This window comes from Myxine glutinosa, chromosome 2, assembly GCF_964187855.1.
Source record: "Myxine glutinosa chromosome 2, kmMyxGlut1.1, whole genome shotgun sequence".
In the NCBI taxonomy this organism is placed as follows: domain Eukaryota; kingdom Metazoa; phylum Chordata; class Myxini; order Myxiniformes; family Myxinidae; genus Myxine; species Myxine glutinosa.
The window spans coordinates 227,502,824-227,528,344 of NC_136262.1; the positions used below are offsets into that span (position 1 = coordinate 227,502,824).

Genomic DNA, 25,521 nt, shown 5'->3' on the forward strand with positions numbered 1-25,521 from the left:
TCAACTACCTCAAAGGAGTCCTTCCATGGCACAGGTATCTCACTCTTTCAACTCCCTGCCTTTGCAGGTCAAGGAGTTGACCGCAGTATTAGAATTGTTGGAGGTTCTGCAGGCAAAAAGACAGTGGGCCATTTGTCAAGCTACTACACAGACGTTCCACCTGTTGTCGGTAGCACCACAAAGGCACCTGTACCACCTAGCACTGTGGCATCTTTGAGCAGGGAGAACTCTGACCAGAGCATCAAGGAAGAGTACTGCTGGCTAGAAAATGTGCGGAACATTATAGCACTTCCATCTGAAGATGAAGAGAATCAGAGTGTGGACAACATGTCCTGGGCTGCATACCATGCAAGTCACCAGCCTGCCGGGGAGGAAATCATATGCCCAAGTGCCCTACTCCCTCTGTTCCACGAGAGTGCCCACCCCATGGCAATGATCAAACACGTGATGGACATGGTCAGAAAGGCTGTTCAACATCTGAATGCTGAGCAGACACCGGTACTAGCATTTGATCAACCCTTGTATGCGATTGCCAAGCAGATCCAGTGGAAGTGGCCAGAGATGTATGGGGAAGACAAGATTGTTGTGATGTTTGGTGGCCTGCATATAGAGATGGCATCTCTGAAGACCCTGGGTGATTGGTTGAAAGGCAGTGGCTGGGTTGAAGCACTGGTACAAGCGGAGATAACAACAGCAGGCACTGCCGACTCCTTCTTGCGTGCAGCACATGTTACTCGCACCCGACGTGCTCACCAAGTCACAGTGGCTGCATTATACATCCTGCAACATCGGGCCTACAGTAACCGTGACACAGATACAGAAGACAATCCTTTGAGCTTTGACGAATGGTGCCGAAAGAGGGGCGAGAGCTGCCCTCAATTCCAGTACTGGGCAACAGTCATGGAATTGGAGCTGTGTTTACTGGTCTATGTGCGATCCCTGTGTCAGTCCTCTTTCAGCATGTACCTCGATGCTCTGACAGAACTCGTCCCCTGGTTCTTTGCTCTGGACCACACTAACTATGCCCGCTGGATCCCAGTTCATCTCCATGACATGTCTGAACTACCAACAAGACACCCAGATGTTGCCAGATAATTCAATGCTGGGAATTTCACCATTCAGAAGAGCAACAGGGTCTTCTCAGCAATCCCTATCGACCAAGCACATGAGCAAAATAATGCTTGCATCAAGAGTGATGGAGGGGCAGTAGGTCTTACAGACAACCCTAGTGCCCTTCGGCGGTGGATGGTAGCTGGCCCTGAGGTTGCCGCAGTGATTGAGGACTTTGAAGATGCACACCAGCTCATGGGAAGAGGAGATGAGGTGCTCCACCATGACCAGACAGCAAGTGTGCAGAAAGCATTTAAGAAAGATGTCTGCTCCCTCATCAATGTATTGGAAGAACTGGGCAATCCATTTGAAGAGGAGAGCAAAGACCTGCTTGTCCTTCACAGCAAAGACATTGCTGAACCATCGGCAGTGGAGACTGTTAAAAAGGCACAGAAGATTGGTCAACAGCAGTTTCAAGCATTCACAAAAGAATGTCTTGTGGAGAGAACAAAGCCCATTGATGACCCAATCCACCACAACCGGTTGACACTGTTTGTTGGCTCAACAAAAAAGATGGCAAGGAAGCAGAAGCAGCAGCTGACCTCAATGAAAAGTGATGTCGAGCTGTTCTCACGACTCTACATTAGCTGTCAAACAAGAGATGGAAACCTGGAAGACGTCTTTCAGCATGAGAACCAAGCATGGCCACCAGCGCTCTCCGATGGAGGAAGATTACGACTTGGGGCCAAGAGTGACCTTCTGACATGCCTGGAGGACCTGTCTCCAGCTCAGACTAAAGCCCCTGATGCTACTTGTGTAGTTCTTGATGGAGCTGCCATCATTCAGATGATGAGGCCAGCAGATGCCAAGACATTTGATGAATATGCCCAGCAGATATTCATCCCATACATCTCTTCTCATCTGCGCAGTGTGTCACGCGTGGACCTCGTTTGGGATACTTACAAGGATGACTCCCTGAAAGGTACAGCAAGAGCCAAGCGTGGAAAGGGTGTAAGGAGATGTGTGGTTGGGAAGGCTGCCATACCAGGGAACTGGCAGAACTTTCTGCGGGTTGACAGCAACAAAACTGAACTATTCAGTTTCTTGTCCAGGATCCTCCTTCAGGTGTTCTGTGAAGAAGACAAGGAAGTTGTCCTCACTGATGGGCAGGGTGTACTCAGCACACAGCTACTTCAAGATCTCCACACCCTGGCCCCATGCAGCCATGAAGAGGCTGATAGTCGTATGCTACTGCACGTATCACATGCTGCACAGCATGGCCACCAACAGGTGCTGATTCGGACTGTTGACACTGATGTTGTGGTCTTGGCTGTGTTTGCCATAAGTCTACTACCATCTGGATGTGAACTCTGGCTAGCATTTGGAACAGGCAAGAGCTTTCGCTACCTGGCAGCCCACCAAATGGCTGCATGTCTCGGACCAGAGATGTCATGTGCCCTTCCAATGTTTCATGCTTTGACAGGCTGTGATACCGTATCCAGCTTTGCTGGACATGGAAAGAAGGCAGCATGGTCTACATGGAAGTCGCTTCCAGAATTGACAGATGCACTACTGATGCTGGCAAGTGGACCAAACGAGATCCCAGATGATGCAATGAACATTATTGAGAGGTTTGTCATACTTCTCTTTGACAGAACAAGCACCTGCACCAAGGTGGACGATGCAAGAAGGAAGCTCTTTCTACGGAAAAACTCAGTGCAGAAAATACCACCTACCCGAGCTGCTCTGGTGGAGCATGTCAAGAGAGCAGTTTACCAGGGTGGTCACATCTGGGGAAAGACACTGCTCCCAGACCCTGTGCTGCCATCACCAACTGACTGGGGATGGGTGAAGACAGAAGGATTGTATGAGCCCCACTGGACGACATTACCACAAGCATCAAAATCCTGCTACGAGCTGATCTCTTGTGGCTGCAAGAGTGGTTGCAGAACGCGCTGCAAGTGTAAGAAAGCTTCTCTTCAGTGCACAGGCCTCTGCTTCTGTGAAGGAGAATGTGAGAGCTGACCCTAAAATTCTCTGACCCAAAAAAACATCAAATGACACGCAGGTGTCCGGAAGAACCACACATTTTGGAACTGCACCCCAGAGACACAGAAAACACTGCAGGTGTTTTTCACACTATAAAAAATTGGTTGAAAATCTGCAAAATGCCCCTTTAATGGCTTCAGTACATTCACTGAACATTGTTAGATATCGTATGTTCAAACTGTTACAGTGTAATTGTTAGTATGTTCACTGAACATTGTTAAATGGCCTTTGGTAATACAGCTACAGTGTAATCCACTATATCACACCATGTTGTTAGATTTCTTTAATTTAATATTGTCCTACATTGGAATACATTTTTTTTCACTTTAACTGGTCTTTAAATTATATTTGTGGTGCTGAAAACATGGTAACAGCAGCTTGGGGGTGACCAAAGTGTTCTATTCCAGTAACCGCTGGCAGCCATTTTGGAAAATGGCTGCCACTGTCATCAGAATGCCAATCTGCAATGCCCAAATATCCAGATTCATTCAACATATATTAAGCTATAAATGTAGAAAATCTGGCGCTTCTATCACAAAAATGAACGATTTTTTTAGCTATGCCGCCTCACTAATATATTATATGTGACTGGCTCTGGCAAAAGCACACACTTGGGGGCAAATATCAAAATTGAGATTTTGAAATCATCTGATTCCCCATGCTTTTCTCTTTCATTTGATATATACATTGTTAATTGGATGAAAATTGACGAAGTTATGCTATTTTAATGACAATTATATTTTTGTTTAAACAATGGAGATAATTAGATTCAAAATTGGTCACATGATGTGGCACAAACGCACAAACACGCACGTACAAACAATGTGCGCACGTAGAGATTTTCATTCATACCAAACATGTATGTCAGGGATCTCCTTCGAATTACGATGTATGTATGGCTCGTAGTAAAACATCGAAATTTCGCGATCTTCGTGTCTTTTTGAGCACATTTTGAGAATGACATTTTAGATTCTTCGTCGAATTTCACAACTTTTGTTTTTTCTTGGAAAAATGTTTTAGTGCATAATAATCTAAAGAAGTTACCTGTGATCCCTGTGGTCATATTTTGACTCTCTTCGGCTTTTTCTCGCTAAGAGAAATGCCCCCAAATGTCTGCTTTTGCCAGAGCCAGTTATATATATACAGATTGACCCCCTAACTTGACTAGGAAGCAAGGCACAGATTGAGTCTCACCCCAGCAATTGCTGCACAACCTGTTAGCAACAATTGTCGCCTGCCATGCTGACACATTGTCTCTGCCCTGCTCATCAACAATTAGGTTTGCAGTCAGGAATATTAAATTTAATTAAGGAAGCACACCAAACCCTATAACATGACGCTGACGTCATGTGCATAAATTATACCAACACATCTGTGCCTTGCTTCCGAGTCAGGTTAGGGGATTCAATCTGTGTATATTAGCGGCTTAGATTGGTCACAAATAAACAATTTGCAGTATGTTGTCCTGATGGAAAATAAGCCCTCGTCGGGACGGCATGGTGTTAAAGTCGTGGGGACTCACTCCGATGGAGGAGGGGTCCAGTTGTATGACCATGCATGCTGGTCTTAGTTGTTTGTCCCTTCGGGGTTAGGATGCATGTGTTTTGATTGACCATGTGCTTCAGCCTTTGAGTTGAGGTGCATGTGTATGCCAATGGGACAGTCTTTATAGGCGGTGTGCCTTGGCCGTGAGGTCAAGGTGCACGTCCAAGGCTGTTTAAATGTTTGATTTTTTTACCTTTTTTATTATAAACAAGTACAAAAAGTTTTAATTAAAACAAAAGCCGCGTCGATGTTACACAATGTCTAGATGCAGCTGTGCCTATAACGTCGATGATATAGGCACAGGACATTTCTATTGATTCGATTACTTGATGTTATTTTTGTGCAAAGTGAAAATATATCTCAGCAATTTCCCGTGTGTGACGACGAATTTTTAATATATCTCGGCATTTTCCCGTCTGTTATTTCAGGCGGTGTATGACTGACCATGCCGCGATTTAAAAAATATATATCTCGGCAATTTCCCGTGTGTGGCGACACGTGAACGAAGCTATGCTCCTCTCTCCACATTATTGTGACGACGTATAAATTAAATATTTCATCGTGACGATTGTCATCAAATGGACGAATTTTTAATACTAGGGCGTGCCCGTACGTGGGTGCAAAAAAACATGCGTGCAAACAACAACAACAAAAAAAAACTTTGAAACCACGTGGCAGTAACGACCACAGAACCCCCCCCCCCCCTCTATTTACATGAAATGGTTTGGTCCATTCGCAAAGCCAAAGCGAACGGCTTGCGAGTACGGTAGAACCCCCCCCCCCCCCCCCCCTCTATTTACATGAAATGGTTTGGGCCATTCGCAAAGCCAAAGCGAACGGTTGGTAAATAAATCGCCATAGCTCGGTAACTACTTCTCCGATTAATATGAAACCTTGAAAAGGCACATCCTCAGGTCCCCAGCAATATACCTGGCAAGTTTCAAGTATATCGGACCCGTGGTTGTCGAGAAACAGCGGTCACAGACAAACAAACACACAGACACACACACAGACACACACACACACAGAGATTACTGGAATTATAGATAGATATCTCGGCATTTTCCCGTCTGTTATTTCAGGCGGTGTATGACTGACCATGCCGCGATTTTAAAAAAAAATATCTCGGCAATTTCCCGTATGTGGCGACACGTGAACGAAGCTATGCTCCTCTCTCCACATTATTGTGACGATGTATAAATTAAATATTTCATCGTGACGATTGTCATCAAATGGACGAATTTTTAATATATCTCGGCATTTTCCCGTCTGTTATTTCGGGCGGTGTATGACTGACCATGCCGCGATTTAAAAAATATATATCTCAATGGACTTGAAGTTACAGGCCATTGAGAATTCATTTCGTTCTATAAAGGGCAACTTCATCGGATTTTCTTCCCGTTTTTTTTCAACCGAGTCTAAAACTATGTTAGCGACTGTGAAAAATGAAATGATATATCGAATTTGATTTGAAATAAAACTGTGTGAAAGAGGAAGACACCACGGGCCTACAAAACAGGCCTCAGAGCTATGCGAGTTAATAAAATGGTGGATATTTGTTTATATGAAGCCTCTCCCACAATGGGTGGAGCTATGGTTCCCAGAATGGGTGGAGCTTTGAGGTTTTGTCTTCTCTGCAAGAACAAGAAGAAGAACAAGAAGAAGAACAACAACAACAACAGCAGAGGGCACTCTATGACCAGCGTCTTGCGACGCGGCTAAAAATGCAGGCCTCATAAGGCCCATAATAAGGGAGAAATCAAGAACTACATCTCTGCCTTTGTCTTTTTGTGACCATGGAGCTTTAATCTCAGTCTGCAAAGACTTGAGTACCACGCGGATGCCTCCTCGTTTGGAGGTGATGTGTTGGTATAATTTATGCACATAACGTCAGCGTCATGAAAAAAGGGTTAGTGTTTTTTTTTGTAGAATGAATCGAGGCTCGTGAAAGAGCTAGCATTTATTTCACAAACAAATCAACCAGACAAACAAAATATATAAAAAGAGGGAGCGGAAGACAAGATGGGGAGAGAAGGGGAAGCACACAAACACAACATTTGAAAGCAGGGAGAAGTGTGGAGGGAGAGGGCTTGGGGGGAGGAGGCGTGGGAAAGGGGGGGGGGGCGAGAGGTATAAAACACAAGGAGACCAAGGACTTCCAGGACAGAAGTTGGTATTTCAAAAAAAAGTGTAGGATTTTGGGTGAAATTAGCAGGGGTAGAAAAGATCAAGGTTTTGGATGGGGGAAGATAAGAGATGGTGGTGAACAGCTGTTTTAAAGACCTGGAGGGTGGAGTGGGATTGAAGAGAGTGAGGGAGTTTGTTCCAGAGGCGGGAGAAAAGAGGAATGAAGGAGTGAAGGTGAGCAGAAAGTCTTGATTTTGGCAGTTTAACCATAAGAGGGTTGCAGGCAGATCTTGTGCGACCTGTAGGAATATTTGGGGGACAGAGCCCAGAGAGAGCTGGGGGGGGGCAAGGCCAGAGAGGAGTCGGTAGAAGACGGAAAGACCACCAACCTGCCTGCGGTGAGTGAGTGAAAGGCCCTTGGAGTTAGCTTCATCGCGGGAGATTCCAATGATTCTGAACGCTTTGGTTTCAACAGCGTGAAGACGAGCTAGGTGTGAGGCAGGAGCACCAGACCAGAGGGGAGAGCAGTATTCCATAGAGCTGTGGATGAAAGCCTTGTAAGTGGTGAGGAGCTCAGGTGTACCAAGGAAGGACTTCGCACGACGGAGGATGCCCAGTTGGCGACTGGCTTTGGAGGCCAGATTTGAAATGTGGTTTTCCCAGGAAAGATCATGGCAGATAGTGAGACCCAAAAGATTGAGTGACAGAACTTCTTGGAGAGGATTATTCAGAAAGTGGATGGGAGGGTTGTCCAGTTGGTCTTTTCGGAGAGACATCGTAAGAGTGTGAGATTTGTCAGGATTGAAAGACATGTTCCATTTGTTTGCCCAGTCTGTGATTTTGTCCAGGTCTGCAGAGAGTGAGGAGGCTGCAGACTGCCGATCTGAGGGATGAGGAATGGAGCGACAGAGAGTAGAGTCGTCAGCAAAGAGATAGAGAGGATTTTCAAGAGAGTCAGAGAGATCATTAATGAAGACCAGAAAAAGCACAGGGCCCAGAACACTGCCTTGGGGAACTCCAGCCTGAACAGGAAGAGGAGATGAGAGAAACCCATTCAGGGCCACACGTTGACTATGACCAGAGAGGAAGTCCGCCAGCCATACGTGGAGATTTCCATGGATACCAAAGGAGGAGAGTTTGGTGAGCAGAGCGGGGTGCCAGACCGTATCGAAGGCACGTGGTATGTCAACGTAGACAGCTCTAATTTCCTGTTTGGTGTTGAGGACCTCCATCCATTGTTGAGAAAGCAGAAGCAGCATGTCCAGAGTAGAGTGACCTGGTCTGAAACCAAATTGATGGTCAGAGATCAAGCCATTGGAGAAGAGGAAAGATTTCATATCTGAAGCAATGATGGATTCCATGACTTTGCTGATAATTGGAAGAAGGCTGATTGGTCTGTAGTTGCTAGGATCTGTTTTTGCACCTTTTTTGTGCAAAGCGGTGATGTTGGCTGATTTTCAAGCAGATGGCAGATGACCTTGAGCAAAAGAGAGGGTGAAGAGAACAGAAAGAGGGAGTGAAAGAGCGGTCAGAGATCTCTGCTGAAGAGCCATGGCTGGTGAGAGAGGTACCCACACCCAGCCAACTGGCATGGTGACAATTGAAATCACCACATATGAGGAAGAGAGAGTTGGGATGGGTAGATAGAAGTTGGTCCATATTATCAGACATCGAGATGTAGACGGAGTCATCACTGTTTGGTGGACGGTACAACACACATATGAACAAAAGGTGGGAGCGAAGGGGAAGCCGTAGCCAAAGGTATTCCTGGGGGTGAGGTGGAGAGAGGGCAGTGGAGGGCGAGTGAGGAAGAGAGTTTTTGGTAAATATAGCAACCCCACCTCCAGGACGAGGCTCAGGTCTATCATACCGGAGGAGGGAGTAACCTGGGAGAGATACCAAGGAATCAGAGACATCATGAAGGAGGAAAGTTTCTGTTAAGCAGATCACATCTGGTTTGTCAGAAGCAACCTGTATGGAGAGATCAGTCAAGTTTGAGCGAAGTCCCCGGATGTTTGAGGTCCATACCTTTAATGAAGAGGAAGGGGGAGCATCGGACACAGAATAGGGGGGGGGGGGGTAGGGTAAGATGTGGAAGAGGAGGAAGAGGTAGGGAGAGCTGTTGAAGGTGTGTCAGAGATTTCAGAATAGCTTGGAGAAAGGGAAGAATGGGGCGGACAAAAGGTTTGATGGAGATTGGGTGAGGCACAGTGAGGTGTTATTTGAGGAGGGGAAGAGCGAGGCAGAAGGTTGGGGGAGATGAAGGTGAAAGTTGGAAGGGGGAAGAAGCAGGGAGGACACTTTGAGGAGGAGGAGTGAGAGGGGAGTCTCGGAGGGGAGGAGCGAGGGAGAGTCTCGGAGGGGAGGGGTGTGGGGGGAGTTTAGGAGGGAGGGGAGGGAAGGGGCAAGGGGGGAGATTTGAAAGGGATGGGTGATGGGGAAGATTTGGAGGGGAGGGGCAAGGGGGTAGATTTGGAGGGGAGGGGTGATGGGGAAGTTTTGGAGGGGAGGGGTGATGGGGAAGTTTTGGAGGGAAGGGGTGAAGGGAAAGATTTGGAGGGGAGGGGCAAGGGGGAAGATTTGAAAGGGATGGGTGATGGGGAAGATTTGGAGGGGAGGGGCAAGGGGGAATATTTGAAAGAGATGGGTGATGGGGAAGATTTGGAGGGGAGGGGTAAGGGGGTAGATTTGGAGGGGAGGGGTGATGGGGAAGTTTTTGAGGGGAGGGGTGATGGGGAAGTTTTGGAGGGGAGGAGGGATAGGGAAGATTTGGAGGGAAGGGGGGATGGGGAAGATTTGGAGGGGAGGGGTGAGATTGGATTTTGAAAAGTGTACGATTCATGGGAAACGAACATTTTTTGCAAAATGAGTTTGAGACCTTCGAGTCAAAAATAGGTTTGAGGACGCTGAAGGAGGGGTGGAGGGCTGGAGAGTTTCGGGAATGTAGAAAAGAGGAACTGTAAGAGATGGTATTTTTTTTTGGAATGAATAGATTTGGTGAGCAAGACGAAAGCATCCTTTTATAGGAGAAGAAGAAAAAGGTGTTATAATATATGACAGAATACAGTTCTTCAGGGGAGAGATTAAACATTTCTAACCACATGATCGCGTGATCACGAACAACGTGAACGAAGAACGAACGAACAAATAAGAACAACAAATAAACGAATAAGAACTGAGAAGGAAATATTTTTTGGGGGGGGGGGGGGGTTTTTTTAGTCGAGATATTAAACAAGGAAGTATAGGGTGAACGACTGGGACAAAACAGAGAACGAAAGTAATTGCAGCGCATTCGACGAACCGCTGAGAGAAAACAAAACCACAAGGTCGGAGACGGTAGCGTAAGCCTACTAGTACTAGTACGAGGCCTCAGAATACGCGACACTAATTAACCGACGATTGTGTATACATGTACGAAAAATTAACACCGAAAATTTTCCTAAAGCCACGCTGTAGGTACACACACCGAAAGATAGATGCAGTCTCGACAAAAACACAATTGTGGAAAAATTACTTAGCTTCGAAAGCGTGAGCGCATGGAACAGCTTCGAAAAACGTGACCTCCAATCTAGCGCATGTACATGTGCATGTGCATCGAAGGAAGCACACCTTGTGTGCTTCCTTAGTTAAATATATATATATTGACATCTGCTTCGCAACGTGCTATCAACCATGTGGCAAGCACCAGCCTCCTGGCAAAATCTCCTGGCGTAGGTTGATGCCGGATGTGAATCCGATATGGATGTTGGTGGAGGTCCAGTCTTGTGATTTGGTTGAATGTTGCCGAAGGCAATCCCGTCCCATTTCGTCTTGCGCTGGTATCCCGAAGATGCTCCAAAACTTGCTGCCTTACTGCTGCAATGTTCATTTCCGATCGCCCAGTGCGCCTCCTACCAGAATTCTCCTTGTTGCGGTTGTGGCCCGTGCCATGCTCTTGGTATTTTCTAACATTCGCCCAGATAGTTTTGGCTGCTGGAGGCTCCCGTTCTGGGAAACGTTCCCTGAACGCATCACGAGTTCACTGCAAACCTCCAGTTTGGTGAAAGGTTGTAACCACGAAGGTCGGCTGATCAGTCGTAAGTTGAACCATCTTTTCAATGACTCAGACTGTCTCTAAACCCATATACTGTAGGCCCATCTTAAATACCCATCTTAAACAAAGCATGATGCAACCGACGATTACCAGACCAGCTTAATAGTTTTACATAATCAACTTGGCAGTCAACAAGTAATGCGTCCATTTAAAACCGTCTTGCACTGATGAGCCAAACTTGTAAAAATGCGATTTGAACTTGTCATTTTCAATCAACATGTACTCGGTCATGTGTGACAGCGATGATGCATGAAAGGCATCAATGGAAAGCTGAGGATCTCCTCATAATTGGTAAACCACATGTATATTGTCAAACTAAATAACCTTTGCATAATAACCCCTTGAATTCGGATTACCTTTTTTTTTGATACGCACTGTATATATATTGTTAAGGTTTCCCGCCGCCCTTCCTACCCTTACCAAGGGGAGATTAAGCCCCTTGTTCTTTCTGGGCTGGCGTAACCGAGACCTGAAATGCCCCTTCCGGGCAAACGCAACGTAGGGTTTCGGGACAAGTCTCGCACGTACCTAAATACCTGCGCCGCCACGGAAGCGGGGAATCAAGCCTTGCACGAGCCATGTGTAATTTGGATACACCGAGCGGATTGCGTACCACGTGGTCCGTGCAGTTACCGTTAATATTGGACCCCGATTAGAGCTGTTCTATTCGTACCACGCTTAGTCAATGATGGAAAACACAAGACAGTCGAATAAAAGGAATAACACAATTTAATTATTATTTACACTTATGTACAAGTCGGTAGAAAGCAGACACAGAGCAGAACTTAATCAGTCTTATACTTAAGCCCAGACTCGGGCCCGGTCACACTCACACAGGGGAATTTCAGGTAGGCTGGTATCCACGAGCTGCCTTGGTCGTCCAGGAACGGCGGCCCGGCGTGCTCTCCACAGTCCCAGCACGTCCCGCGAAGATGTCAAGCAGGTGGTGGGAAGGATCCTCGCAGAGCGTTTCTCGAACAAAAGGCAGCAGATGAGGCAGGAGAGAAATGTACGCGTCTCTCTCGTCGGCTTTCCACAGTGCGTCGAGTTACCAGCGCGCTATCACTCACATAACCCAATGCAAGAGAGGCTCAGCCTCAAGCTGCTTCTATGAGGGGGAAGGGGGAAGCTCAACCGAGCGGCACTTTAATACGAGCGCTTATCCTCGGTTCATGCGCGTCTTTCTCCGATGTGGTAACTCTCATCAATACGCGCCTCTCCAATAGCTCATAACTCACCGCACTCAACTCGCTGAACTGCCTCTTACTGCTGTACTCCCTCACTGCTCACCGCACTCAACTGTACTACTGCGCTCAACTGCTCACCCCGAACTGCTGCTGGGGGCTTTTCGCAACGGGTTATATGGACACGCCCTGAGCCCTCTCGAACGTTCCAACCACACCCCGTGACGCATTGCCGCAGCCACTCCCTTTGAGCCCTGATTGGCGGCTTGCGCTTACCGTCAGCTTCTTTGCCGCCCTCATTCGGTCCCGACCCGACCTGCCAGGCCTGCCTCGTGTTAATTCGCGCCAAAAAGCCAAAGGCAGCATAAGGAGGCGTTGGAGGCATAAGGCAATGGAAGCGGCATAAGGCAATGGAGCAATGAAAAGGACCTATTCTCATTATTCTACTCAACGCATGACTAACACAGGAAAAGGACTATTCTTACACATACTATGAGATAACTGCACTATCGTGAGGCTACATGTTGCAATGTGACTAACTATGAGGGGGAAATTTAACCTTTATTGTACAAAACTCAAAACCGCAACACTACGCCTCTCCCTCTTCAGACTCGTCCCCGAGTCGAACCTAACAAAAAATGGAACGACCGGTTTTGAGAATGATCTGGAAAATTACTTTTACTTTTACATGTGAGATATAGATGTGGTTCCCCCTAACATTTACTCTCACCCGTGGGTGCGACAGTTTTAAAACACTAAATATGTCCCACCTATTGCGTTGAGTAGCTACTCTAACAGAATAACGCCCACAATTAACCGAATCCGGAATCTGTCAAACTAAACATATAGCCGGTGGGCAGCATTTTATATACAAGCACAAAAAACTTAATTTATTTACAACTCTATGACCCAGGACCTGTCCTTTTTGGAAAGAAGATTGGAGGGGAGAGAAAGCACAGCAAAAATCACAAAATAAAACACTCATAAATTCACATTTGCTGCTTGCTTCTTGCATCTTCTGTGTGCATATATCAAACCGGCTAGCCCCCGGACCGGCATACAGGCCATTCCTGCTCTTCAGGGCTAACTAAACTTACAAATCTTCTCGTCCCTAGCACATCATAATAAAAATACACAAAGAATTCGTTCATTTTATTTCTCTGCCAGGCAAGGCCAACCTTATGTGGTCCGACTGCGTGACATTGATGCCACTCAAAACAAGTGGTCCGAAGATGCAAGGTGGTGCTGCAGCAAGGTGCTGCACAGCAGAGGTGTAAGGCCACAAGACCTGTGGTCCATAAGTGTATAACGTGCAGCAAAGTGTTTGTGGCAGCAAAGTGCTGCACAGGTGCAGCAAAGTTATACAAACGGATATGGCAGCAAATGCTGCGCTGTTCAGCTGCACAGATGTAACAAAGTGCAGCAGGGTTGCTGCACATATGTAGTAAGGTGCAGCAAGGAATGCTGCACAGGTCGGTGGTGCTGCACAGTTCCACCTCCAAAATGGTCCTGGGGTGGGGGGAGAGACAAAGCACGACCAGCAAAGCGGAAAGGGCACAAAGGTACACAGCAAAACATGGTAATGCAGCACAAGGGGCGCGGAAGAGCGAGCAGAGCAGGCTCGTCCCGAACCGTCCGTACCCCCCATCCTTGGCTTACACTACCTTAGCCCTTCCTTGTATTTACAAATTCGTCACTACGTCTTGTCTCCCATATCCCCCTCTAATTTCGAATTCGTCTCCCAATCCCTCCCAGGAAGGAAGGAATGGAACAAACACAATGTCCCATTACGTCATGATGTGTCTTACACTCAAACAGTTTACAAAGCCCTGGTGTAGAGTTCTGTCCTCCTTGGTGAATGGCTGTGGATGATGCGAAGGGGGTTTCTCTTCCTAACTACACTACTACCATTAACTCTTAAACCTACCCGGGGTCGTACCCTGCCAATTGGCCTCTTTAAACTATGTGGTTCTAAAAACCGAATTCCCATTGCCCACTCTGTGATGCCATCCGAATTTGGGTCTCACTCCCCAATTTTCTCTCTGTGCCTTGGCACAATTTCGGGACTGGGTTGTGTGGCTCTACCAGCAGGTCTACCTACCTGCGCGCCTCCGCCACTGAAGTCACCACCTGAGCTTACCTGCTCCTGCGACTAACTAACTGGGGAAGGCCCCTCTTGGCACTTTACCCCCTGATGCCCACCTTGGCATTGGGCAACCCGGGTCCTTCCTTTGGATCCTCGGGCCCCACTCAACAACTCACAACTACCCAAACTGGCTCCCAGAGCCTACCTGCGGCCTCACCTGTCCAACAAACTACTAGTGGTGGAGTGCCCCAATAACCATACGCACCAACAAAGCCCACACGCCCAGCCATTCACTGACTCATGCACCCATCCAAGCACTTCATGCTACTTCCTGCACCACAGATGTCAATATCCAACAATTTACCTAAGCCTTCTACCTGGGTTTACACTACCCCCCCCCCCCCCCCGGGCTTTCGCGAATGGGTTCCACCCTTACCCCATTCAATCCTTCGCACCATGCATTCCACACCTTTTATTCCACAACAAGCATTCCACACCAATTATTCTCACACACCATTTATTTCTCACACCTTCCGTCCTCGCACACCTTTTTCCATGCACAATTCCATTTGTCTCACTCAACACAGTTCCTTTTGTTCTCACACAATTCCTCACACACACAGCATCATCTACCTAACTGCTTTTCCCCTAAAACTTGTGCTTCCCCGTCATCCCGTTACACTAAGCACTCCCTTCGTCATTAACAACCATCTAATCTACCTACGTCCCCACTGTAGGTACAGTGTCACTACTTAAGTCCCTAAGGACTTCTAATTCCCTAACAATTATCCTAGCCCTCCCTCGGCTAGCTTCGGTGCCCCATGGAGGTAACAATCGCTGGCCCCCCACGTGCCCAACACTGCCATCCCCCTAAACTAATGCTCATGAGCCATGATCGTGTGAGGAATGGTAACACTACCATTCCCCCACGTAGTGTACACTATCCTCATCCGTCCACTATACTTGAGCCTCTCCATGTGGATGTACGTTGTCATCACGGCTCGACCTCGAGAGGCCGAGCGATCCATGCGGGTGGTTAGTCTACTGTATGGGGTGTCCGTCCGGCATTTTCGATCCAGGGGAGGAGGCATGGATGGGCCGAGGTGCAGGGGCCCATCTCTGCGTGGGGCATCGCGGTCCCACGCACGATGGCCCAACCGCCCACGGTCGGAGCACCGCACCCGCAAAGGTGCGCGGCTCTGAAATCTCCTACCTCCCCTTGAACCTCGCCGTTCGCCTTTGCCGCCACGGCGTGGCACCAACCATACAAGGCGGGGGCCGGCATGAATCGTGCACGTCGGTCCTTGTGACACGGCCGTGGCATCGATCCCCGCCGGTCCCTGTTGCACACAACTCGCCGAGGGCTCACGTCAGCTATCCGTCGCGCTAAACGCTACCCCGGTCGGTGTCGATGCTTGAGCCGCATTCTCACCACTCGCGACCCACTCCACACTCGCACACCTAGGCGTCCTCACGCCTTCCATACACTCCGCTACCACACACTCTCCTTCCTCATTCTCTGGTGTGCATTCTCCCTCACACACCGTACTCACACCTTCACACCTAGGCGCACTCATACCTTCCACACTCCGTTGCACACTCTTCCCGCACACAGTCTGTAAAACCACGGGTGTGCACTCTCCTGGTACACACCCAATCATCGCACACTTTTTCTCCATGCACTCTCCTCGTGCACACTCTCTCATTACCGCACACTCTGGCACACACTTTTCTCTCTCACACCCGCGCTCCCGTGCACACTTTTCTCTCACACGCGCACCAGTCACCCTCGTACACTGCACAATGGACCTTCCATGACCGCCTGGGTTTCGTTTATGTCCCAAGCGCGCCAAAAGCCTTTTCACGCCACACACATTCGCGCCATTAATTCTACTCACCTTGGGGACCTTCTTTCCCGCCAGCACCTGCAAACTTTCCATTGAGTTAGCAAGCCCGACATCACGGTGCAAATACAAACTTTGGGTGCATTCCATTACTTCCGCCTGTGCTATATTTTCTGACTCTGCTGTCCCTTCGGCCCCAATTGTTTCTTCAACGACCGCCGGCGCGCATGAAATTTCTCTGTCCAATTCGGCGACCATCGGTTTTTGTACACCCCGTGTCGCGATGTCGAGATCCCCAGTCAACTTAGCTGCGCTCTGCCCAAGCTCGCTCCCCACGCACTCCTCACATCGCTTCACCCCGTTGCGTACCAATGCGACCTCCCCGCTCAACCTGCGCCCAATGTCCTCCCCTGCTTTTTTTTAATGTGCTTCTTTGACTCTGCCATCATTTTTGCCACTTCACACCTGGATTATTTTATGTCATCCATTTGATTAGCCAATCGATCCCCCATTTTTTTAATGCTTCTCTCGTCTTTCCTGTCCCTTATTGACTCTGCCATGTACGCCAGGCATTGTGTCATGAACTGCTGCAGGTCAAAACTCATTGGTACAGCGGGCTCGGCTTCCGCCGCCACGTGCGAGGCGCCGCCATTTTCTTTACCAGCTGCCGCACCCTTTTCGGCTTCCTCCACTACCAACCGTCTCTCTGGGTCCTGAGTCATCAATTCTACCTTTACTTCTACCCCCACCGGCATTTGACCGCCTTGGCTAGCCATGGTACGAATATAAAATTTTGGATTTAAAAACTAAATTTCAGTCGCTCGTAATTTCGAGAATTGTTGGTGTCCAAAATTTTGTCCAGGGTTCCAAATCCCCACTCCTGACTACCAATTGTTACGGTTTCCCACCGCCCTTCCTCCCCTTACCAAGGGGAGATTAAGCCCCTTGTTCTTTCTGGGCCGGCGTAACCGAGACCTGAAACGCCCCTTCCGGGCAAACGCAAGGTAGGGTTTCGGGACAAGTCTCGCACGTACCTAAATACCTGCGCCGCCACGGAAGCGGGGAATCAGGCCTCGCACGAGCCACGTGTAATTTGGATACACCGAGCGGATTGCGTACCATGTGGTCCGTGCAGTTACCGTTTATATTGGACCCCGATTAGAGCGGTTCTATTCGTACCACGCTTAGTCAATGATGGAAAACACAAGACGGTCGAATAAAAGGAATAACACAATTTAATTATTATTTTCACTTATGTACAAGTCGATAGAAAGCAGACACAGAGCAGAACTTAATCAGTCTTATACTTAAGCCCAGACTCGGGCCCGGTCACACTCACACAGGGGAATTGCTGGTAGGCTGGTGTCCACGTGCTGCCTTGGTCGTCCAGGAACGGCGGCCCGGCGTGCTCTCCACTGTCCCAGCACGTCCCGCGAAGATGGCAAGCAGGTGGTGGGAAGGATCCTCGCAGCGCGTCTCTCGAACAAAAGGCAGCAGATGAGGCAGGAGAGAAATGTACGCGTCTCTCAGCGGCTTTCCACAGCGCGTCGAGTTACCAGCGCGCTATCACTCACATAACCCAATGCAAGAGTGGCTCAGCCTCAAGCTCAATGCCCCTCCCCCAACCCCTCTCCCTCCCACAGATCTGAAGGTGTCCTTGTTCTCTGCTGTTCTGCTTGTGACCTTCCCTCTCTCTCCCCATCTTGTCTCCCGCTCCCTTTATCTTATGTTTTGTGTGTCCGTTTGTTTGTTTTTTATGATTAATGTTCGGACATTAAGTTAGGAGCTCTTTCACGAGCCTCGATTTTGTATACAAAAAAAAAAAAAACCGAGCATCACTTTAATACGAGCGCTTATCCTCGGTTCATGCGCGTCTTTCTCCGATCTGGTAACTCTCATCAATATGCGCCTCTCCAATAGCTCATAACTCACCAAACTCAACTCGCTGAACTGCCTCTTACTGCTGTACTCCCTCACTGCTCACCGCACTCAACTGTCCTACTGCGCTCAACTGCTCACCCCGAACTGCTGCTGGGGGCTTTTCGCAACGGGTTATATGGACACGCCCTGAGCCCTCTCAAACGTTCCAACCACACCCCGTGACGCATTGCCGCAGCCACTCCCTTTGAGCCCTTATTGGCGGCTTGCGCTTACCGTCAGCTTCTTCGCCGCCCTCATTCGGTCCCGACCCGACCTGCCAGGCCTGCCTCGTGTTAATTCGCGCCAAAAAGCCAAAGGCAGCATAAGGAGGCGTTGGAGGCATAAGGCAATGGAAGTGGCATAAGGCAATGGAGCAATGAAAAGGACCTATTCTCATTATTCTACTCAATGCAAGACTGACACAGGAAAAGGACTATTCTTACACATACTATGAGATAACTGCACTATCGCGAGGCTACATGTTGCAATGTGACTAACTATGAGGGGGAAATTTAACCCTTATTGTACAAATCTCAAAACCGCAACAATATATTTATTACATTGAGTAATATATATCTAAATATGGATATGGATACAATAATATATCTGAATATGGATATGGATACGAAGATTTTTTGTGATTTTTATTACATTGAGTGATAAGGCTAAAATCGATAAAAAGCACGACATTGTATCGATCCAGATCCGGCCTATCAGTGGGATACAAAACATAAACTGTTCTGCCTTGCAGAGGAATGTGCTCTACCGAGTGGTGTTCTCGTGTATTTATGTTAATTGGAAAGCTATTGTAAATTAGTTTATGTTTTTAGATGTTCTGTTTATTGTTTTTCATGCTGCACACATTCATGGTGAACGATTGAGCTCACGTAAATTAGTTGGTGACATTTGAAAAGGCTTATTGCTTAGCAATTCCTCATGATTGAATCACAGTGAGAAGATAATTTGGACCATTACAACTGTGGCACCTAATTCCTTCGGGACAGTTAATGGGTCTTCAGGAACAGTAGTGAGACTCAGCTTGCGACATAATATAACAATCTTTATAATAGTTATAATTTCGAAACTGAGTTAAACGTTCATATTTGTTCGATGCAAAATATGTTTGTTGCAAATTGCCATGTACTTTTATTTATTTGTTTTTATTTGCTGAAATGACCATGCAAGATTCTGCGAACAGCAACAATCACATTTTAGGATTATATTCATGTTTGAATTTAGTTGTGATTGCAAAAGAGAATATTTCTGGTCTTTTTCAGGAATTTGAGCACAAATCAAAATTCTCTGCATTCATTCGCATTGTAATGACAAACAACAACTATTTACCAACTCATCTTGTGAAAAGACAAGACAATATTATTATTTCCCTATGATGAGTATTGTCTGTATATATAATTATATATATATATATATATCTTTTTAAGACAATTATTTTGTCCAACATTCTCTCCTCTTATATCAATCTTGCAATGCAATAGTCACTTTATAAAGCAAGCACGTTTTCTGTTTTAAACCATCATCATCCATAAGACACAGCCCGAGGAAGAAAACGAATCAGCACGGGGTCTGCGTCTTCCAGCTTCCACCTGAGTATTCCGTCGGTTGGTCATTTACATGTTATTTATTGTCATGGATTGCTCTTCTTCAATTTTCCCCTCCAAATATCCTATCCAAAACATCTTGCGATACTTTGTATATATTTTACCTTTGAAATTGCAAACCTCACGGCGATGCAATGTGACAAATCGACTCAGATTGGTGATTAAAGTCAGGCCTCAGCTATAATGGCGCAGCATTGATTATTGCGCTGTTGTCTTGATGTTCTGTTAGCGACAGTATAGAGTGTGACATTAAATATGGCAGCCTACATAGCGCGGTGATATGCTCGTATTGATGGCTGTGTCATGACAAATCAGAGCCATTACTGCCTCATGCCAAGAACTGCACCTCTGCTAAGCTATTAAACTAAAGTATGTGGTATCACCATGGGACATCACAGACCATTGCGTCTCTGCACGTTAGTCTTTTCCTGGGGTTGGAATTTTAATTCCACTATTGATGACATTTTCACATTGTTTTATGTTTTGCCTGAATCTTCGCATCCTGTGGAGATGCATCAGTTGTAGATGCTCGGTGAAAGCACCATTATTGCAACAAAATGATGGCTCGACGTGTGGTATTTACTCTGCCTCAGATTGTGGTAAATATTATATGTAGTTTCATCATGAATTGCCTCATTTTGAAATATTATATTATGGTTTTGAAACCGAGAGTGTATGAAGCGTTTCAAAATACTGGGCTGTTGAATTGAAATCTCCAGGGTGGTCCTTGAAATCTACAGGGTGGTCCTTGAAATCTACAGGGTGGTCCATGAAATCTACAGGGTGGTCCATGAAATCTACAGGCTGTTGAATTGAAATCTCCAGGGTGGTCCTTGAAATCTACAGGGTGGTCCTTGAAATCTACAGGGTGGTCCATGAAATCTACAGGGTGGTCCATGAAATCTACACCGTGGTCCATGAAATCTACACCGTGGTCCATGAAATCTACATGGTGGTCCATGAAATCTACAGGGTGGTCCTTGAAATCTACAGGGTGGTCCTTGAAATCTACAGGGTGGTCCTTGAAATCTACAGGGTGGTCCTTGAAATCTACAGGGTGGTCCTTGAAATCTACAGGCTGGTCCATGAAATCTACAGGCTGGTCCATGAAATCTACAGGCTGGTCCATGAAATCTACAGGGTGGTCCATGAAATCTACAGGGTGGTCCATGAAATCTACACGGTGGTCCATGAAATCTACACGGTGGTCCATGAAATCTACACGGTGGTCCATGAAATCTACACGGTGGTCCATGAAATCTACATGGTGGTCCATGAAATCTACAGGGTGGTCCTTTAAATCTACAGGGTGGTCCTTGAAATCTACAGGCTGGTCCTTGAAATCTACAGGCTGGTCCATGAAATCTACAGGCTGGTCCATGAAATCTACAGGCTGGTCCATGAAATCCACAGGGTGGTCCATGAAATCTACATGGTGGTCCATGAAATCTACAGGGTGGTCCTTTAAATCTACAGGGTGGTCCTTTAAATCTACAGGGTGGTCCTTGAAATCTACATGGTGGTCCTTGAAATCTACAGGGTGGTCCTTGAAATCTACAGGGTGGTCCTTGAAATCTACAGGGTGGTCCTTGAAATCTACATGGTGGTCCATGAAATCTACAGGGTGGTCCTTGAAATCTACAGGGTGGTCCATGAAATCTATAGGGTGGTCCTTGAAATCTACAGGGTGGTCCTTGAAATCTACAGGGTGGTCCATGAAATCTACAGGGTGATCCTTGAAATCTACAGGGTGGTCTTTGAAATCTACAGGGTGGTCCTTGAAATCTACAGGGTGGTCCATAAAATCTACATGGTGGTCCTTGAAATCTACATGGTGGTCCTTGAAATCTACAGGGTGGTCTTTAAAATCTACAGGGTGGTCCTTGAAATCTACAGGGTGGTCCATGAAATCTACATGGTGGTCCTTGAAATCTACAGGGTGGTCCATGAAATCTATAGGGTGGTCCTTGAAATCTACAGGGTGGTCCTTGAAATCTACAGGGTGGTCCATGAAATCTACAGGGTGATCCTTGAAATCTACAGGGTGGTCTTTGAAATCTACAGGGTGGTCCTTGAAATCTACATGGTTGTCCTTGAAATCTACAGGGTGGTCTTTAAAATCTACAGGGTGGTCCTTGAAATCTACAGGGTGGTCCATAAAATCTACATGGTGGTCCTTGAAATATACATGGTGGTCCTTGAAATCTACAGGGTGGTCCATGAAATCTACAGGGTGGTTTTGCATTTGCGATGAAAACGTTTTGATGTGTAAAGAGTTGTGAATGTATTCATCGAATGTCAACAAATATACTTTAGGGATTTGTCGTGAGCAACATGTTTGACGTGATCACCACTATTCACTACCTTATGACAATCTTCATAAATTGAGTTACATTTGTCCACAACTTTCATCTTCAACTCGATCAGTGGTTGTGACCTTTGGGTAAATACCTGAATCTTTAAATGGCTCCGTATAAACATATCCCCTGAGACACAAGTTTGGGCTATGATTGAGCATGAATACCTGTCCGGAACTTGCCAAAAATTACATTATATTCAAATTGCAATGGAGAAAGTCATGACCAACTCTCAAGCCATCCTGCATGAACCTACGATGTGCCCACATCTAACGCATTGATTCCACAAATGCGGTATCATGTCGTTTTGAAACATTCTAATGTGCAAGAGCTGCATTTACTGTCCTTTGTATTTACATGGCCTAAGGATCATGGACGAGCGGCAACACAAATCACACACACACACACACACACACACACACACACACACACACACACACACACACACACGCGCAAAGTGTTCCTTGTTAGGTAATTCGTGTTATATTATTCTTGCGAAGAATCCCATCCGTATGGTTATATTGCTTCCTTGGGCACTCTGGGTACTGGCAATGCCATCTTTACGACGTTGCTTTTCTAAATGCACTCAGGGGGCAATTAAATAGAAATTTCCTCCTCCCCGAGGAAAGCCATATATTGTGACGTGTCCAACAATGCACTGAACAGTTTTTTCACAAGATCTTTTGACCTGTGATGCATTGTGTCACCAATCACTGTTTATCAACTTGCCAAAGAAAATTAAACTCTTCCTTTTGTAGGCCACCCTGTATGTTTGTTGTGGCCATAAAAAGTTGTTCCAACCACCTTTTGTTCCTCTCTCCCCCCCTGTAGACGGACACACAGGATGACCTGAGTCTGGAAATGGCCAGCCTGGAAGGCCTTATGAAGGATCTCAATGCCATAACTTCAGAGTTTTAATCTCCGCATCCTTCTTCTCGTCACCTTTGCCGAGACGAAAACCTCGGATCAATGGCGTATCTGAGCAGTTTTGGAGAAGGACTGAGCAGTCGGCCATGCCCATGTTTTTGTGGAACTAAGAGTTAATTTGTTTTCTATGGAAGGCCATGTTTTAGTCCTAGGCCTACCTGAACATGTTAATGTTATACACATTGTTGGAGGCAGCATCACCAATATGGTTCAGCAAATATGCTCCTGCAGACTTGGCAGATCTTACCTCGGGCAGCTCACTACCCTGCCACATTTTGTTTTCTCTTCAAAGAGCAAGTTAAATGGGGGTATTTTAAAACTTGAACAAAGCTCTATGTTCTCAACCTTTTCAAGCAGAGAAGTGCAACCTTAACATTTGTTGTTTAAGTGAAATGTCTGCACTCATTAAAAAAAAAAATGTCCATGAATAAAAGAAAACAAATAGTGCTTTTTCTGAAGGTTAGGAGGGCAATTAAGCACAGCGGTGAAACCCAGGATTTGGAGATACATGGCACCGTGAGTTCACATATCTGGTGATGCATGCGGTTTTATAGTAAAGGATAACATGTATGAAGCTTCACTGAGCTCGGGGTTCCAGGTACAGTATCTCAAATTGGCCCAAATGCCTCTGTCCCACAAAGCACCTGCTGTGCAGGCCCCGAATTCACCATGTAAGTTTCCATTGGGTTTTGTCTTTTTGCCGAAGATATTCCCGCAGCCAAGGCGAGGAGTGATCATAATTCCTCAGGCACTTACGACTTTACAGATGTCCTGACACTCACATGACTGAATTGGACATTTACGCTCAGTAGTCGATATGAGCCAGAAGCCTGATTGCCGACTCACTCGTACTCATCGATACCAGGCCTCATGAGACTTTGACTTTGTGCAAAAGGATTCTATTTCTAAGCAAATTGAAATGCGTGACGGATGATGAAAAAACTCATCACGACCCAGAATTTCTTGGATTTTCAGATTGAGGAGTGAGAGTGGAGTCTGCCAACATCATATTGGGGGGGGGGAGGGGGCTTTGTTTATTATGATATAAACACGATATATTTGCAAACCTGCAGTTTGCAATCAATCCATTATATACATTTGTGTTTGTAATTACTGTTTGCGTGAAAATGGGAAATTATTTATTATATTTGTTTCTATCGAGAGAGTGAAAGTTTTCACGAGTGTTTATAAAGTAAATACAGATGCTTTTACGTTTATTTATAAATGTAGCTTCAAAACAGCAATAGCATAGCGTTATTGGTGGAGGCGAGGATTATTGTTTGTATAAAAGTAAAAGCTTTTATTAGAGACTATTTTTGTAATCTGTTTTATAATCTAAAGACAGCCTCCTTTTGAGTGTTTCTTATTATCCTTACGTTTGTCTATAGTCAATATGTATCGACGTCTATCTGGCATAATGTCTGGATGACGTTTTGAGCACTAACATTTTATTATTATTTGCAAATACATGCCGACAGCGGAGAGACTAAAATGCTATTAATTCCCTTGTGGCATTATCTACCTTGTCTACTTCTTTGGAGGCTTTAAGACAATTTGTGTCAAAATTAGATTGCTTAATGGCCCATCCTTAGCATTAAACGTTTCTTGTATTAAACAGCACAGACTCAATATAACTTTAAAAAAAAAATGGATATTTTCAGTGTATAAAGGTAATATTCTTTTCTAAACTCATCACTGAACTTGAAATGGTCTTTAATACACATCAGCGTAAAAGCAGGCTGATGTCTTTCAGATTTCTTAATGCTCTATTTTTCTCTTCCTTCATTGTTCTCCAAATCTGCTAGGTAGAATGATGCTTCATTGTTATCATAGTAGAACAATGATCCTTTGTTGTTAACATGTTCCTGGGTAGAGCAATGCTTCATTGTTCTTACATGCTGTTGTGTAGAACAATGCTTCATTGTTCTCCAAAGCTGCTGGGTAGAATGATGCTTCATTGTTATCATAGTAGAACAATGATCCTTTGTTGTTAACATGTTCCTGGGTAGAGCAATGCTTCATTGTTCTTACATGCTGTTGTGTAGAACAATGCTTCATTGTTCTGTCCATAGTGTTGGGTAGAATAATTCACCATTGTTCTCCGTGCTGTTGGGTAGAACAACGTTCGGTTGCTCTTACATTCTCTGCTATTGTTCTCTTCCTGCAGCTGGGTAAAACGATGCCCATTTGTTCTGTATGTGTTGCCTCGCTGTCTTAATGCTTTGAATGTTGTTGTTTGATAAAAATAAGAAAGACCTTCTGGACATGTTTCATAGCATTTCTACATTAGTATCTGGAATTTGAATGTTCTGTGTTCAGAGGGCTCTGCAATGAACAAAATATGGACAATGATAAATCTTGACTTGTTGCTATCTTTGCTGTTTATTTGTTGAAGGTTTGTCATTTGTTAATTGGATTGCCATATTGTAAGTAAACTGTACATTCTGTTACTTGTTCCTTGTTTTTATTTATCATGAATTTAATGCTCTAATGGAAACAAATGTAGCTTTTACTCACTCTCCTTGCAGCTGCAAGTCATTACAATCTATACATACCTTTGACCTTCAGGAGGCTAGGGTGCCATTTGACACTAAAACCTTAATTAACACGCATTCTTGTTTAGGAATGACTCACGTTACTTACTGTAGGGTAAGTTTGAAGGCAAATTGGTTTAACGACTTTGCACCAAGTTAACCCTGTCATTTGACAAATGCAGGAGA

At 45.9% G+C, this 25,521-nt stretch overlaps 1 protein-coding gene across 1 annotated transcript in view; it reads left to right on the forward strand.

The window, feature by feature from the left end:
* LOC137420765 (neogenin) overlaps positions 1-25,251 on the forward strand; it is a 594,601-nt gene extending 569,350 nt beyond the window's left edge. The window contains exons 27-28 of the mRNA XM_078772332.1: positions 22,706-24,633; positions 24,771-25,251. Of these exons, the coding sequence (XP_078628458.1) occupies positions 22,706-22,792 (87 nt within the window). The 3' untranslated portion in view covers positions 22,793-24,633; positions 24,771-25,251. The remainder of the gene's footprint in view (positions 1-22,705; positions 24,634-24,770) is intronic.
* Positions 25,252-25,521: the final 270 nt, after the last annotated feature.